Genomic DNA, 18,579 nt, shown 5'->3' with positions numbered 1-18,579 from the left:
CTGAAAATGTGAAAGGAAAAAAAAACATTTTAATCCTCACTGGTAGCACAGAATACTCACAGGCTTTCACTTTTTTTTGCAATTATCTAGAGTAAAAATCAGAACAATTTTATTAGAAATATGAGAAGGTACATATTGTAGAAAGAAGAGAACAGTAGCTAGCCTGAGTCTCACCTTGGGCAACTTATTTAACACCTCTTGAACTGATTATTCAGCTGAAAAACAGACATAACATCTACCTCTAAGGAATATTTTAGTGATTAAATAAGATATGGCATGTGCTTGGCACATAGACTGTCTTCATAAGTGTTAACTCTCTCCCCACAAGTCCCTGAGGATTGCAGTAAAATGCATCTTGCATTATGGCCATGAGATAATGCAAGGGACATAAAATAATATAAATTCCAACAATATAAATATTGTATCCTCAAAATATTGTGAGGAGAATGAACTTTGACAAGCTAAACAAATCAATGTATACATACAGACATATGTAACCAAATTTCATCAAAACATTCCCCATGGAATGGAGGAATTTCCCCATCTACATTAGATGACTACAGAAGAGGGCTGTCCTAATCTTACAGACAAAAAGCTCTGTAAAAACCTACACCTGTGCTCTGGCCGGGTGGCTAAGTGAGTAGGAGTGTCTTCCCATACACCAAAAGGTCATGGGTTCTATTCCCGGTTAGGGCACCTATGGGAGGCAACTGATCAATATTTCTCTCTCGCCGAAACCGGTTTGGCTCAGTGGATAGAGCGTCGGCCTGCGGACTGAAAGGTCCCAGGTTCGATTCCGGTCAAGGGCATGTACCTGGGTTGCGGGCACATCCCCAGTAGGAGGTGTGCAGGAGGCAGCTGATCGATGTTTCTCTCTCATCGATGTTTCTAACTCTCTATCTCTCTCCCTTCCTCTCTGTAAAAAATCAATAAAATATATATATTTTTTTTAAAATATTTCTCTCTCACATTAATGTTTCTTCTCTTCTTTCTCCCTCTCCCCCTCCCTCCCTTCTTCCCTCCCTCCCTCCTTCCCTCCCTTCCCCCACCCTCCCTTCCTCTCCCCTCCCCTTGCTCTCTCTCTAAAATCAATAAACATGTCCTTAGGAAAAGATTTTTAAAAATCTACACCTATGCTTTTCCTACAAAGTACTTTCTTATTTATATAAATTTGGTAATGTACTTGAAAATAACAAACTAATGCAACTTATTTGTTGCACAAAGAACAATTCTTCAGCAAACTGACAATAAACCAAATCACTTCTAGTGCTAATTAAAGAAGACTAGGCTTCCTTGAGATTTGTGTAAGACTTTCCTGCTAACAGGGGAGCCGTGCTACAAGGACCCAAATATGAACCAAATAATTTAAAAAGACATTTTAGAAAACTGGATTTTCACCTACCATTGACCTTAAACACAGAGTCCAAGTTTTTTTCCATGCTGTGACAAGGCAAAGGATCACTCTCGTTGATTGAGGTGGAACTTGTACCAAAACAGCTTGGGTAAAAAAAAAGGTCAACTAGGAACAGGAAAGGCATCGATGGGTGTGAACCAGAAAAAGCACAATTCAGATGGAAACTGAATCTATGTTTGTATGACAGCACACTTCAGTTTTGTACAGCTCACAATGACACGGGGGAAAACACTCTAAAACATGATGATTACACATTGTACATAACCCAAAATGTACTATCATCAACGATGAAAGTGCCTTAAATGTTCCAAAGGCAGAGATAGGAGCACCCATTAGAGAATAAGGACTTCACTTCCACACAATCTTGCCTACCACTGGGCCTGCCCCTCCCGAACTGGCTAGAGTCTGCTTCCTAACACTCTCCTTTGTCTGGTCTGAGTAGTCACATTGTCTAACTAGCACATATACTGCATTGCTCACATCTTTATTATTTTAGCCATCCAAACCATCCTCCCAAAACCTAAGGAAATTCGTGTAAATAGGAACAAAATTGCTGTTTTCTAATAGTTTTTACTATAAATAGCATATTTATTTTATACAAACTAGAGGGGAGAGGGGGGTCTATCTTAATTCCTGTTATGCCCAGATTTCAAGATCCCCAAGAAACCACATCAGGGAGCCAGCCAATCCGATGCAAAAGCATAAGAATCTGTATTTCAAGCTAGCTTGAGCTTCCCCGTCCAGACTCACCGACACAATGGCAAACCTAGTGGCTGAGAGACAGAACCCCGCCTAGAGAGGGGTTTTAAAGGGGGGGTTGGAGTAAGGGGAGGAGAAAGGACTGTGCTCTGCCGATTGGCCAGGCACAAGTCGATGTCTTGTTCCTGGGTGTGGCTAGCAGAGTCTTAGACTTCCGGGAAGAAGCTCCTTGCCAAGCACGTGGCCAAGGTAAGATGGAGGACGTAGCCCTTACCCTGGGGCAAGATGGAAGGCGTAGCCTTTACCCTGGGGCAAGGTGGAGGGCCTAGCCCTCGCCCTTTCATTTCCACCTCTTTCAACCCGACTGAGGAATCATTAAAAACAAATACTGTTTTCTCGCGTGTTATATTTCTCTTGGGGTTTGCCTTTAAATACAGACACTTAGCAAATGTTTGTTAACTGAAGCACTTCACCATCTTCCCTTCCTAACAGACTTAAAACTCAACAGTATCTTTCTGTTCCCTTGCTCCCGGGGAAAACGGTCTCTAGAGGAGAAAGAGCAACACGGGAAGCAGTAGCCCACGGAGCTCAGCTAAGGAAAAGGTAACCCAATTACTGACGGCGTAGACTTTATTCCACTACGACCAAAGCCATTGCAGTCAAGCTCTTTAGTATAGCCAAGCTCTACTAGTAGACCACTTAGAAACCAGCCAGATTGGGAACACAGTCAAAGCATGCCAGGGTTAAGTTAATTAGGAACAATGCCTGCTGATAAAAATCTATAATATCTGTTTTCCATAACAAGGTAGATAAGTAACATTCGTGTGTTTTTTTAAATTATTGCAAAATATTTCCAACCCTGTACAACCCAAATTTGGAGTAGGATTAATGATGTAAGCCCTGGACCCAGGTCAGTTTTTGAAAAATGAAACATCTATAAACCACCCTGAGTCAAGCCTTTGGTTTAAACAATGATTGGCCCAAGCTTCAATGGTGAATTGGGCAAAACCTCACCCAAGTAAATTAGAAAGAAAAAAATTAAAATCCTACACATGCTTCAAAGTCCTTGCTCACTCCACCCCCAACTCTTTCCAGAATGTGGGCAACCATATGACTATCCCAGGTACAATGGAGCAGCAAGCAAAAAGGAACAAGGTCCCAGATGGTTAAAGTGAACAAACGTGCAATAAAAGGAAATGGGAATTCCTTCACTGACTCCCAGATGAGGCTGCTCTCTCGCTAGTGTCTAGGGCAGCCGTGGGCAAACTACGGCCCGAGGGCTGGATCCGGCCCGTTTGAAATGAATAAAACTAAAAAAAAAAAAGACCGTACCCTTTTATGTAATGATGTTTACTTTGAATTTATATTAGTTCACACAAACACTCCATCCATGCTTTTGTTCCGGCCCTCCGGTCCAGTTTAAGAACCCATTGTGGTCCTCGAGTCAAAAAGTTTGCCCACCCCTGGTCTAGGGCCATAGAGTAGTAAAGTGGGAGAATTTGGAATAGTTGGTCTTACTAACAGGAAATGCCTCTTCCCTGTTTTCTTAATGCCTATAAAGAGGGATTTTCCCTAAACAAGGCTGACCTTCCGCTCTACTCACTCCTCCCTATTTTCCCCCTCTTTTGAAATGTGAGCTACCCTTAGAGAGCAAGCTAATAAACCCTACCTAGAACCTCACTCACCCCCCACCCATCTGCCTTCCCAGGCTATAACCTAGTGGGCAGGCCCTTTCTTTCCGTCCACACTAAGCTATGTCTCCAATGTTGTTCCATCCACAATCAAGGTGAAATTTTGTTAACCATCTGATGACCCTCCCAATGCCCTCTCTCTTCATTTGTTCAGAACTGGAGCTAGGGAGAGGGGACCTCTTTATGGGAGCTCCACAGAGAACTCACCAGCTTACAGAACTCACCAAGGAGTATTCATGGGAAACACATTAACTCTGAAACCAAATAAACTGGTTCCACAGAATGAGCTCTCTCACCCAGAGCGCTCAGCTATTCATTAAGCTGGGTTCAGAGAATGTTCTTGCCTTAGGGTCCCCAAGTGAATGCATTAATTGATGATAAAAGATCCATCTTTCATTTGTCAGGTCTTACAGGCAGAAAGGCCTTCCTTCTACACTTAATGTTTATAGTCAACAGTTTAAAACCTGCTCTTCATTGCAAGGCTTCTAAAAAAAGACCACAGCTATACTGTACCAAGTTACAACATTTACATCCAATACAGCTAATTATGTACTTAAAATGCTTTCAGAAGGTACTTTAAGTGAATATCGGATTATGTTCAATAACAATATTCTCTACCAGCCTATTATTCAATGTAGGGTGCCTCCAATACATCATTAATTTTTCCAGTCTCTCCCTAAATTTCCTAAGGGTGGGTACAATTGCCTGATCCTTTTGTACCAGTGAAGGAATAGAGGTTAAACAGCTACCCAAAAGTCAGACAGCAAACACCGTGGTGAACTGGACTCAGGCTGTAGCTCTCCCTAACCGAGCATTTACATCGCCAGAGCGGGCTGCCTCCTAGGTCCAATTTCCCCCAGGACTCATGGTATGTTGTGCTAGAATTCCATGGTGAGTTTTTGCTGTGTGCAGCCCTAAGAAGATAAAAGAAATGAATGTATTCAAAGCACAGCAAAGCAGTGACCAGGGCAAAATGATCTTACTAACATCACTGTGACATTGTCAGCTGCCATTCACAAATACAACATTAAACAAACAAAAAAACATATATACCCCTAGCTGGTTTGGTTCAGCGGAAAGAGTGTCGGCCTTCGGACTGAAGGGTCCCAGGTTCGATTCTGGTCAGGGGCATGTACCTGGGTTGCAGGCACATCCCCAGTAGGGGGCGTGCCAGAGGCAGCTGAATCAATGTTTCTCCCTCATCGATGTTTCTAACTCTCTATCCCTCTCCCTTCCTCTCTGTAGAAAATCAATAAAATATATATTTTTTTTAAAAAGGTGGCCTTCATCTATGAAGACTTAAAAAAAAAACATAAATAGTTTTTATACCTGTGAAGATCTTATGGAGTTAAAAACTGTTTAACATCTTTCCATTCAATCAGAGGTTTTACCCAACTATCTTACACAGAAAATATTTCTTTGATTTTTGCTACAAAAAAAAGCTGTTAATATAATTTCTACTGCACATGCATGCATAATAATAATAAAAAGGTGTGTCAGGAAAAATGTCCAGGAAATGTCATATTGATTAAACCTATAGAAAATTATATTCAGCTGAAGTGGAGAGTAGGGGTTTTAAAAAAGAGACTTCGAACTTTCTCCTCCATTCATATTCTCTGCATTTCTTACTTGTAACAACAAAAAAGGATATTTCACTAGATTTTTGTCATCGCTACATCTGCATCGCTCCCTAACAGTAGAAAATACACACTGAAGGGTTTACTCTTTGACAACTTCTGAGCTAGTTTTGAGTCCTGTCTATAGACAGGAGCATTGAGGCTGTAAGAGGTTTACAATCTTGCCCAAGGTCACAGAGCTTGGAATTAAACTCTGCTTTTCCTGACTTCTGAGCCTAATTTCTTACCAAGTGCACCATTCTGATTCCCTCCCACGATTCCACTGTTCATCGAGGCAGCAGCACTGGTGCCCTGTTCTCTGGCAGCTTTCCAAAACTAAGACCCTTCTTAACTTTTCCCACCATCAGACCTTGCCTATTCTGTGTCTCATTGGTTCCAATTTTGTCGAGTTATGGTAGTTAATCTAGCCCACAACTACCTATAACAAGGTTACACCTAGCACAGAGCCTTTCACATACTAGTTGATAAACATTTATTTGGTCGACAATCGTTTACATCTCAAAGAGCAACATATTTGCTTTCTAATATGTGTCTCAAAAAATCTTCTAATTGGCTTCTAATGGTGGAATTTGTATACTATACAGGGTGGGTGGAGGGGATGAAGCCCTTTAAATGCCACAGATACACTTAATTATATCTTCTAAACACTCATTAAGAGAAAGGGGATGGAGACAAATCATTTACACTGCATTTGGACTCCTCCAATTTAATAAACACCCATGAGTCAGTTGTGCATTGCATTCATTGTTGTATCCCTATCACTTAGTCCAAATCCTGACCAGTAGGTTCCCAAGAAATATTTGTTGATCAGATGGATGGATGGATGAATGATGGATGGAAGGAAGGAAGGGTGGATGGATGGATGGACAGATGGGCACACAATGGATGAATGAATGGAAATGAATTCTTTTAAAGTTGGCCACTTGATTATAGATTATATATTTAAATCAGAGCGTTTTTTATCCAAAGGTATATTAAGAGATATATTTTACAGTAAAACAGATCTGTTAGAAACCAATTTAATTTTTTATCAGCAGCAAGTCTATAAGTACTTATAAATTAACTACATATCATATTCATTTATAAGAACTAACTTATTTTCTACAAATTTGCCATACATTGTAAATTCAGCTACAATATAAATGCTTCTTTCAAATTTACTTTGCTAAGAGACCTTTTATAAACTTCAAACAATGACAATACTAAAAAAAATACTTACAAATATAAAATCAAAGGTAGGTTCCAATTGACCACTCAAAGGTCAAGTTGACCTTATACACTTCTTTTTCGAAGTGGGAACAGCAGACTGCCACATCATGTGGAACATCTAAAAGAACATTTCTGTTTGCTCAACATTATAATTTATTTTCCTTCAGTAAACTGTGAGGTTTCTGCACTAAATACATTTTAATAAATGCAGAAAATTAACATGCTAAATCAAAGCAGGAACATGATTTTTACAGAGTAAAAATGCAAGTGTTCATCAGAATTCAGGAAACGTAAATTTGTTTTTGTTTTTATTAAGAAGTAAGAGGGAGGCCCCAGCTGGTTTAGCGCAGTAGATAGAGCGTCAGCCTTCAGACTGAAGGGTCCCGGGTCTGATTCCAGTCAAGAGCACATGCCCAGGTAGCGGGCTCAATCCCCAGTGTGGGGCATGCAGGAGGCAGCCGATCAATGGTGCTCTCTCAACACTGATGTTTCTAGCTCTCCCTCCCTCTGAAATCAATAAAAATACATTTTAAAAAATATATATGTAAGAAGGAGTTTTGCAATTAGACCACTGAAGAGGCCATAGCACAATCTAATTCTTGTTTATCCATGAGGCTCAGGCTGCTAGCCCAATGGAAGATTCCAGAATATAAAGTAACAATAATCATAAAAGTCATTATATTTAGAGACTAGATCAGCCATGGGCAAACTACGGCCCGAGGGCCGGATCCAGCCCGTTTGAAATGAATAAAACTAAAAAAAAAAAAAAAAAAAAAAAAGGGCCATACCCTTTTATGTAATGATGTTTACTTTGAATTTATATTAGTTCACACAAACACTCCATCCATGCTTTTGTTCCGGCCCTCCGGTCCAGTTTAAGAACCCACTGTGGCCCTCGAATCAAAAAGTTTGCCCACGCCTGGACTAGATGGTCCAGTAAACCCAGCCTAGTTCTCAGGGCACAGCAAGGGTCCTACCTTTGCAATCCAGCATCCCATACCTTCACAAAGCCACTCTGACTTTTGTCTTCATAGCTGCACTACAGTGGTCCCGGGCATGAGGCCACAGCTGCACTACAGTGATCCCAGGCATGAGGCCACAGCTGCACTACAGTGATCCCGGGCATGAGGCCACAGCTGCACTACAGTGATCCCAGGCATGAGGCCACAGCTGCACTACAGTGATCCCAGGCATGAGGCCACAGCTGCACTACAGTGGTCCCAGGCATGAGGCCACAGCTGCACTACAGTGGTCCCGGGCATGAGGCCACAGCTGCACTACAGTGGTCCCGGGCATGAGGCCACAGCTGCACTACAGTGATCCCAGGCATGAGGCCACAGCTGCACTACCGTGGTCCTGGGCATGAGGCCACAGCTGCACTACCGTGGTCCCAGGCATGAGGCCACAGCTGCACTACAGTGATCCCAGGCATGAGGCCACAGCTGCACTACCGTGGTCCCGGGCATGAGGCCACAGCTGCACTACCGTGGTCCTTTGCAAGGCTGAAAGGCACCAGCCTCTGAATGGGGGTGCACATACATAAAAGCTCCTCACAGGGATGAAGGCTGTTCTGTTGTCTCTTTCCATCTATGCCATTAAGAAAAGAGGAGTAATAAAGGGTAATTCTTTCACTTCTTTATTGCTGATAGTATGTCTCCCTTTTGCCCCCCTGGATGATGCTTTCTTAAATGAAATATTTAATTAACCAAAATACTAGTAGACCTTTCTTCACCCAGGCCATACATTATGGTTTCCTCTAAGTTGCCCTGTGACCCTTTGGAGCCTCAGATTTCTCCTATGTTACTGGACCAGCTGATCTCTAAAGTTCCTTTTAAAAACAAGTTCTTAATTATATATCTCATGGATCTAATCCTCCCATGTCCTGTCTCACTAAAGTCACCCTCTTACATTCCTTTGGAAAGTCAATGGGAGTCTCTATTTTGGAGGAAATTCACAAACATGAAGCTCTCCTGAGATATCTACGGAAGTGAAATAGCTTGAAAAGACCAACATTTCACTGTTAAACAAGCAAACTCTTCCCGGCATCTTCTCAGCGCAGTACAATAAACGAGCATGCGCAAATGACTTGGGAGGCAGCAACCCACAAGGCCAGGTAATTCTCACTAAAAGAACACGTAAATAGCCCTGACCGGTTTGGCTCAGTGGATAGAGCATCTGCCTGTGGATTGAAAGGTCCCAGGTTCGATTCCAGTCAAGGGCATGTACCTTGGTTGCGGGTACATCCCCAGTAGGCTGTGTGCAGGAGGCAGCTGATCGATGTTTCTCTCTCATCGATGTTTCTAACTCTGTATCCCTCTCCCTTCCTCTCTGTAAAAAATCAATAAAACATATTTTAAAAAAAAGAACACGTAAATGGTAAGCACTATATATGCCTGAAAAGCAAAGAAGAAAAGTAAGATACCTGGAGACCTGGAACGCTAAGGGCGGTGGTAACATACAGGACTGGCACTACGCTAGGAGACATTTTCTTTGGAATCATTTTTGGCCTATTTTGCAACCAAGACCCGGACTCTTCACAATTAAAGAATCCTGCTCTCCACAATGAAACTCATTTTCTTCTTTCTACTTCCTAATGCACTCAACTTTCCATAACCAGCTGGTATGTGGCTAGCTCGATTATCACAGCCCTTTCAGAGTACACAAAGCAATAGCTGCACTTTAAATACAAATTACGGTAAGCGTTTCACCTACAATATGCTGTGCCTCTTTGTTGGTAATTTACTCTCCAACCATAAACTTTTATTAGGTCCAAAGGGCAAGGAAGTCAGGCCCACCATACATGCTCTCCTGCTGGCCTGTGGGAAGGACCAGTGCCCAGCCTGACAAAACTATCGCTCATGTGAAGTGAAATGAGACAAACAGAAATAAGGCAGTGAGTTTTCTAAATGCTAAAACTATTAAATTTACATGTCCATGTTTATTGTTCTCAGACCATATCCTTCCTACATTTAGCTATTAAAGTAAAGATCCTCTCTTAAAAGAATGATGGGGAGAGCAGAAAGTTAGTAATGTTTTATTTGGAAAAATAAAATTTGGCCGTGATCCCCCAATCCACTAATTTTATTTTTTTATTTTACTGAGCTGGGCCTGGGTAAAAAAAGGTGAAGTGATTCAAAAATATCAATCAGTAGTTACAAAGTAGTCAGTAATATTGTAATGACCATGTATGGTGCCAGGTGGGTATTAGACTTATGAGGGGGCGGGGTTCTTCATAAATTATATAAATGTCTAACACTGAATGTCAACTGTAATTGAAAAATTAAAATTAAAATAATTTACTAATCCAGCATAAAATCTAAATGCGTGGGAAGTACTGTCCCACAGAAGTATGAAAGTAGCTGCTCATGGGTAAAGAGTAATCACAATTTAGCAGGAGTTACACAGACCACAGAATTAGGCTACCTTGAAAAAGCAAATGATGAAAACAGAATATATAGCCTGAAAGTTGAATGTGAGCCTAAATACCTAGAAGTTCTCCCATCAGTTAGATTTGTAGCAAATATCAGTAAGAATGGAATAATTCTAGTGAGATGGTGGATGTACAGAGCATACAAGTGTTAGCAAAAGAGCTAAATGCATATTCACATAGTATTGATGGTTGGATTTCAAAAGCAAAGACATTTAATGACGTTAAAGAAAACATGAAGCTTCCATAGCCACCAGGAAAACATACAGAAATTAATTTGATGGGATCTCAAACTTATCTTAAACCAACAACCTTCTATTCTACTCACGTGGCTGTCTTGATTAAATTTCATAATGCAAAACCTCAACACATTAAGTAAAATTACATTTTCAGGTAATAGGAAGAAAAATGCTGCACTATGTTTTTCCTTATTAAGGCACTGCCATTAAGCATAAACCTTGAGTATTCACAACAGAAGTCAGGTTTACAAGAGGAAAGCATGGCAAGAAAAATGTGTTTCTGAAAAATAAAAATCTTAAGGAAAAACAAAAATGGCATACTTTATCCATCTTGCTTAATGAAAGAGCCAGAGTTTAAATGTCTAATGTCACAAATTGTGTTACTTTTTGAAGCGATGTGGGTGCTGGCTTCTAATAGTAACAAAATATACTCAAGATTGTTTTTACATCTGTATTTATAATTTTAAAAAACCAAGAAGGAGGTTGATGAATTTCTGTTAAAAGCCATTCCTGTTACACATAATAAACTAGTAAGTATTTATTTGTAGTGTTTATTTAATAAACCATCCATTGAAGTTTAAGTGAAATCAACAAAAAGGAAATATGGATTGATATGTGATTTAGAGATTAAAGTTAGTCCTAAAATGTAAATAAAATATGAAAAGTATCCTAAATATTTTTAATCATGTACCCCAAAGGGTACCTGGTCCCCACACACAGCTGTCCTGTAGCCCTTGATGGCAGTTCAGGAAGTTATCTACCCGTCTCCACATAAGCCATCTCATTCCATCCTGGAAATTCTATGTAGAGTCCTTCTCTCCTCTCCTTCAGCACACCTTTTGAGCCCTCTCCTCCTTAAAGCCCAGCTTGGTATTCACAGGCTCCATTAAAATAAAACAAAACAAAACAGCCCAGCCCAGCCGTCTGTAGCTCAGCAGTTGAGCGTCAACCCAGGAACCAGGAGGTCATCAGTTTGATTCCTGGTCGGGGCATATGCCAGGTTGCAGGCTTGATCCCTCCCAGGGGGCGTGCAGGAGGCAACCAATCAATGATTCTCTCTCATCATTGATGTTTCTATCTCTCTCTCCCTTTCCCTTCCTCTCTGAAATAAAAATATATTAAAAAAAAACAAAAAACAGCACAGCCAATGTGATTCAGTGATTGAGCACTGACCTACAAACCAGGAGGTCATGGTTTGATTCCCAGTCATGGCACATGGCCAGGTTTTGGGCTCGATCCCTAGTGTGGGGCATGCATGAGGCAGGTAACCAATGATTCTTTCATCATTGATGTTTCTCTCTCTCTCCCTCTCCCGTCCTGAAGTCAATAAAAATATATTTAAAAAAACAAACAAGCCAAAAACCTACCTGGCTTGCAGATACCCTCCTCTAATTCTGCATACCCACAGCATTCATGCACGCAGTAGGATGCAGCACTACACAAACAGTGAATGATTGGTACATGTATTCTCTCTTAGATTGGGTCAGAGATAATCTGGGATAACAAAGAATATAAATATTATTCATAACCTATTTTGGAAAAACTACAGTCAGTAATCCCATGATGTGAAATATAAATATTTCTGCAGAAACAAAGCCTCACTAGCAGAATTTAATTTTCACTCCAAACAAACCATTACCTGTGGTTAATGGACCGGAGCAGCTACACCATCACCACCCAGGAGCAGGACCAGCCTAAACATTTGGTCCGGAAATTCTATTCAACTGCAGAGCAAAGAGCACACACCACTGACTCACCTAATCTAATTAAACTTTCCCAAGACTGTGAATACTCTGTGTCACAAGCAAGGCCACTGAATTCCCAGCCAGAAGTCACTACCTACCTGATTACTCGCATCTCTCCCTCAAGTTTTTGTTATTAGAGTATGTCTTGGAGGCCCGATCTTTCCTCCCCCACACTCTGCCCTCCACACATGCAGGTTTAGTTGTTTCGGATTATTTCATGTCCTCCTCTTTGATGCATCTGGTGTGAACTTTTCCTTCTCACGCTGGGTGAGGACAGAGCAGTAGCCAGAGGTACCACAGAGACAGGGCGGAAGTGTTTTAAGGCAGTTAGAAGTGAGAGGGTGTCTGTGGGCTTTGAGAATAAAAAGTTCCTGGAAAGGTGACATTTGAAGACCCAACCTTCCCCATCAAGGCCATCAAGAAGCTGTTATTGTCCTCACTATCACAAGAGTATATATCACGCATTCTCTTCAACTTACTACAGTGAGTTTTTCCCTTCTATCCTCAAAGCATTGATAATTTCACTTTTAAGATTGGAGTCTTTTTTAATGAAAGGAGTATCCTGAACTTCCAAAGGGAGTTTTTAAATTATAAGTCAAGTATTGTTGGGAAATATTTCCTCTAACTTCATTCCTTGAGGCATAATTATCCTTATATAAATTATACAGTGGTTAAGCATCAACCTATGAACCAGGAGGTCACAGTTCGATTCCTGGTCTGGGCACATGCCCGGGTTGTGGCTCCATCCCCAATGAGGGGTGTGCAGGAGGCAATCAATCAATGATTCTCTTTCATCATTGATGTTTCTCTCTCTCTCTCTCTCTTCCTTCTTCTCTGAAATCAATAAAAATATATTTTTAAATAAATAAGTTATTAAATTATACAGCAGTGATTTGTTACTGAGGCAGAACTGGGCCTGGATCTGACCATGAGCAGTGCTATACAAGATCAAGCAGATGTGCAGCTGGGAACAACAGAGAAGGAGGACCAGCATTCCAGCATCCCCCAAAATACACTGTTCCCTGCCAATGAAGGGCTACATCCTGGACAGAACTGCGGGTCCTTAGAAAAGAAATATAAACAAGGCCGGGACCAACCGAGACATCTCCTCCCTTTCACCAGCTTGGATGGTCTCTGATGTTCCTGGCACTGGACTAAAGGATTCGAGGAGAAAGGAGGAGGGGGAGACTTTTTCTTAGCTCAGCCTGTGTAACAAATTACCATGGACTGGAGGCTTAAACAACAAACATTGATTTCTCAGTTCTGGAGGCTGGGAATTCCAAGATCAAGGTGCCTGCAGATCCACTGCCCGGTGAGGGCCCACTGTCTGGCAGATAGATAGCTGTCTTCAAATCCTGTCCTAACCAGGCAGAGAGTAGAGAAGCAAGCTCTCTGGACTCTTACAAGGACATGAATTCCATTCATGAAGGCTCCACCCTCATGACCTCCCCTAACCCTAACCACCTCCCCAAAGCCCCACCTCCTAATTCCGTAACACTGGGGTGGGGTAGAGTTTCCACATATGAATTTGGGGTGGAGGGAAGGACACAAGCATTGAGTCCATAACAGAAGCCCACAGTCAATGAGAAAGACACTTTAGATCAGTGGTTCTCAACCTTCCTAATACTGCAACCCTTTAATACAGTTCCTCATGTTGTGGTGACCCCCCAACCATAAAATTATTTTTGTTGCTACTTCATAACTGTAATTTTGCTACTGTTATGAATCCTAATGTAAATATCTGATATGCAGGATGTATTTTTATTGTTACAAATTGAACATAATTAAAGCATAGTGATTAATCACAAAAATATGTAATTATATATGTGTTTTCCAATGGTCTTAGGCGACCCCTGTGAAAGGGTTGTTCGACCCCCAAAGGGGTCTCGACCCACAGGTTGAGAACTGCTGTTTCAGACACTAAAGGTTTTACAATCCATGAGATCAGTGCCACAGCAGCAACCTGCCAAGCACCCCAGGAGCAAAGATCAGGGAGAAATTAATTCTTCCTCGAGAAGGAACTCAAGTCCCAAGGAAGAAATTGCTACTTCAACTGGATATTGGAAAAAGAACAGGAATTGACTAAAAAGATAATGAGGAAAGAGGTTCTTTAAAAAAAAAATGACCTTCTAAAAATCTCTCTCTCTAATTGCTTATGGTGAATAGAACCAACCTACCAATTTTAATCAGAGCAAAGCTAGACTTTTAGTTACTATTGAGGTTTCTCCAAAAGTTATTTATTTTCAGCTTATTACCAATTCAGAGCATCTACAAAAGTGACCTACTGAATTTGCAGAGGCGGCAAAATTCTTACAACAGTAATAATAATAGGAAGAACCTTAATGGCTTTACTGAATAGATTACCTTTATGGCCAACAGCCCACGTGCACTCTCCAAGCCCACAGAAGTCCCTGGGAAGCCTCATTTGCTTCCCCAAGCTTACATTTCATTACACACTTTTTAATTTTAATGTAAATTGGTAAAAATTCAAAAGCTATGCATCTACTTTTAAATTGAACCATTTTTAGTAAATCACTGAATACTTTCCATGAACAATAAGAGTTTTATGAGATGATCTGTTATTCTTACCTCCATGGGAAAAGCTTTGAAATTAACTGTGTGCTCAGAACCACGCTGGTTTTCTCTTCCCCAATGAAATCGAACCTCATACAGTTCGAATTCATGCCCTTGAGGCAACGGACCTCCCGAAAGAACTGAAAAAAATAAAATAGATTCTATTTAATTACATCTCAAACATATTCATCAGCACAGCAATAGAAACACTGGGGACATGTTTTGCCAAAATCTCGTGTGAGCTCTATAGATTCAATTCATATAGCCAAAATGAGAACTACATCACAACTGTGAATTTACACTATGTGAGTTTTGCTGAAATTCTTATAATGCCATTCAGATGACAGCAGAAGTTCAAAAACTCTGGAATACCTTGATAATGATATGTATATCATTTCATTTTAACTTTGTTAACTTTAGACAAAGAAAACCAATGCAGTAGTTATGCTGAGATATAAACTTAGCACTCAAGAGGCAAAAATATTGTTTGAAGTCTCAGATTAGCCAATAACTTGCTATAGATGTATCAATAAATTAAACCTTGTTTTCAGATCATCCATTTGTAGCAAAAGGCTTTCAATTTAGAGAATAGTTGTAAGCTAATAAAATTATCTATGAAGAGAATTATTTTTAAGCCAATCAGATTTTTCAACAATGCAATCACTCTTAAAAAGCAATTTACCATTCAGTGTCATATACAATGCAAATAAAATAAAATTTAATAAAGTATTAATACTGAAAATATGAACATCGATTCTATAGGGCCGGGTCTCTAGTTCTCATTTCTGGATATGACTCAGAACTTTGTCCCAAAGAAGGGCACTCTAATAGTAATGAAAAATAAATTTGTACAAGAACCTGTCTTGAAGCGATAAAATACTTTCTTTAGTTAAACACTCCCTGATTATCATATGGAAAAACTTGAAATAAAGTTTATTATAAATTACCTATTTCAATATAAATAAAGGTTGCTTGCATTTTTCTTGTAAAAAGAAATGTTCATTCTAAATGGTATCAGCTAAGAATTGAAGTTTTTTTCAGTCAAGAGGCTGACAAAATTCACCCCATTCTTCCAGAAGCGGTCTCTCAAACAGGTTAGCGTTGACACTTGGGTTGCCATTGCAGAGAAAGTGACCATGTCCAAACTGCCCTCCTGAGGAACAGCTTGGTTGTCTATCTAACTCTAACTCAAAGGAGAAGAAAGCAAACTAGTGCAACAGGTATTTACTTGCTTGGTCAGTTCTTCACCCCATAACTTGTTCCAAAAAGAATTTCAAGCTGCTTAGATCAAGGTACATAAAACATAGCCAGAGAGCATACATTAGAAAGAAGAACAAAGGTTAAACAAAGACAGAGGCAGAAAACAGATGGAGAAATGAGGCGATCGCACAAACCAACGTCAGAAGTCCTTGCTAAAAGTGCCCAACAAATTTGCTTCTAAGCTTTCTGCCAGCTCAGTGAAGAAAAAGAGCTACAAGAGCAAATGGCAGGTTTAATTTTTCAAGTGTATAAACCTCACATCATGGGGGAAGGAGGTGAAATGCATGGCCTTTAGGATACTATATTTCACAATTTCATGTTCCTCCTCAGACCTGGTCTTACTTAAGTCTCGCAACAAATCTGAGAGGTCAGTGGGATCGCCCCCAGGGACAGCAGAGAAGAACATGGCTGAGAGGGGGTAATGTGGCCTGCCCTGGCCACCCAGCCGGCAAGTTCCAGGAGCCTGGAACTCAAGCCTTCTGACCCACGTCCCAGGGTGAGACAGGGATGGGGAAAACCAAATGTTAGTATCTGCAAGCATGACCTGAAAAACAATGACTTCTTTTTTTTAAAAATATATATTTTTATTGACTTCAGAGAGAGAGAGAAACATCAATGATGAGAGAGAATCATTGATCAGCTGCCTACTGCACGCCCCACACTGGGGATGGAGCCCGCAACCCAGGCATGTGCCCTGACAGGGAATCGAACTGTGACCTTCCGGATCACTGGTCGACACTCAACCACTAAGCCACCGTGGCCAGGCGAACAATGAGTTCTTTAAGCCTAGGGTTCTAAACTGCAGTTCTATTTCCCAGGACAATAAGAAAATTTAAGTACATGGATCACAACGGGTCACAGATATCCAGAGCTGCAGTGGGGCTCACGGAGCATCTTCAATAAACACCCAGCTGTGATGGAAGAAGGGATGACATGTTTCTTTTTCAACCAGGTGCCACAGTTTCTGAATAATCTCAAAACTCTCTCTTCCTTCCCCACAGCTGTCCTAACTGGGTCTTAAGGAAAACCCAGAAGGAGGCCTGCGGTCTACCCACAGTGTACCCCACCTCCCAAACCAAAAAGAGGGGGGAAGCAAGGAAGTCTCTGGCTGAACCCCAGCCTCATCGTGAGAACTGGAGAACACACCCCTCACCATGTGCGAGCACAGCCTGAGCGCTTCACAGGGGTGCGTTCTACTTTCTAAAGGTGAAAATTGTCTTAGAGGAGGCTCAGCTCCACATTGCTAAGGAAAAGGAAAGAAATATTGTGAAATAAAGTCATGTGAAATGGGAGAGGATTTTTTAAAAATTCCCCCAGAACCTCTTTAACGCATACACTCAACACACACACACACTCACACACACACACACACACACACACACACACACACACACAAGTGTTTCTGAAACACTACAGAGCAGTCTACTGGTACTTTCTTATTTAAAAAAAATATATGGATGCTATAACTGATGTTGACAGTGACTTTAGGAGACCAGAAAAATCCTGGAAACTCCATAAATCTGTCTTGATAGGAGAAGTTCAAGGCCCACAGGGATCCACTCATCACATACATTGTACCAGACACTGTATTAAGTGTTTAAGATACACTGATTCTTTTTTTAGAGAGAGACAAGAAGCGGGGAGAAAGGGAGGGAGGAGAGAAGGGAGGGAAGGAGGGGGAGAGAGAGCAAGAGAGAGAAGAAAAGAAACATCGACGGGTTGCCTCCCTCACACGCCCCAACCAGAATTGAACCCACAACTGGGTATGTGCCCTGACAGAGAACCGAACCTGTCACCTTCTGGTATACAGGATAATGCTCCAACTGAGCCACATCAGCCAGGCAAGATATACTGATCTTGACAAAAGAGACATTTCGTGATCTCGTGGATTTTTACAATGAGTACAGAAAAGGGAAGCATTCTGCCCAGGCCTGGTCCCCAGGGAGAGGTGACAAAGAGGCAGCAGCAGCCAGGAATCAGGCGCTGGGGGCCTTTCACTTTTGCTGCAGATGAATATTCCAAAGTTAAACCACACTAAAGTCACGTGGCTGTACAAAGCCATAAGGAATGACAAAATCCTGATTGCAGAATTTTACAAGGTGCCAGGTAAGTATTACCTGTGCATCCCCTGAGAATGACTGTTTTCAGACTAAAAATAAACAGTAGCTCTGTTTTACCCATTTGGCAACATCCGCTTAAGGGCATTTTTCTGCCTCTGTATAGCTTTTCTCTTCAAATAAGGAGACCACTCATACCAAAAGGTATACACTTCCCCTATATTTATGATTATCAAATTTTTCTGAGTGATATTGTGTCACCATATGGCAGGTTTATTAGTTGTGATGTCATTAAGGTCAGTAAAATGTTTCACAATGAAACTCATACTGATGACATACTGCATTTCCTTAGAATAACAAACTTGTGGGGGGGGGGGACATAAAATAAACTGATGTCATTGCTGCTGCACCCATTTTCTTTAATACTCTGTAATAGTCACGGCTACTATGCTCTGTAATAGTCACGGCTACCATCCTTCTCCAAAATTTGGGAACCTCATAAAGACATGATATAGATACATTTACCTCAACCTATCTAAGCTTCTCTCTCCTTTCGCTGAAAACAAATCTGCCAGATAGTTCAAAGGCTGCTGTCCATCAAGGCTTATCTCCCTCGTTGCCTTTGAG

At 41.0% G+C, this 18,579-nt stretch overlaps 1 protein-coding gene across 3 annotated transcripts in view; it reads right to left on the bottom strand.

Moving 5' to 3' along the window:
• CA8 (carbonic anhydrase 8) overlaps nt 1-18,579 on the bottom strand; it is an 88,270-nt gene that overhangs the window by 60,465 nt on the left and 9,226 nt on the right. For all 3 annotated transcript variants that reach the window (XR_011468198.1, XM_070391892.1, XM_070391893.1), the window contains exon 3: nt 14,651-14,775. Coding sequence is in view for 2 of the 3 variants with exons in the window: in XM_070391892.1 (XP_070247993.1) it covers nt 14,651-14,775 (125 nt within the window). In the remaining variant the exon portion in view is untranslated. The remainder of the gene's footprint in view (nt 1-14,650; nt 14,776-18,579) is intronic.

The sequence above is a fragment of the Myotis yumanensis genome, unplaced genomic scaffold (genome assembly GCF_028538775.1).
Source record: "Myotis yumanensis isolate MYYU_CA2020_CCGP unplaced genomic scaffold, mMyoYum1.0.hap1 SCAF_15, whole genome shotgun sequence".
Classification (NCBI taxonomy): Eukaryota; Metazoa; Chordata; class Mammalia; order Chiroptera; family Vespertilionidae; genus Myotis; species Myotis yumanensis.
This window is presented reverse-complemented; position numbering and strand designations above follow the sequence as displayed.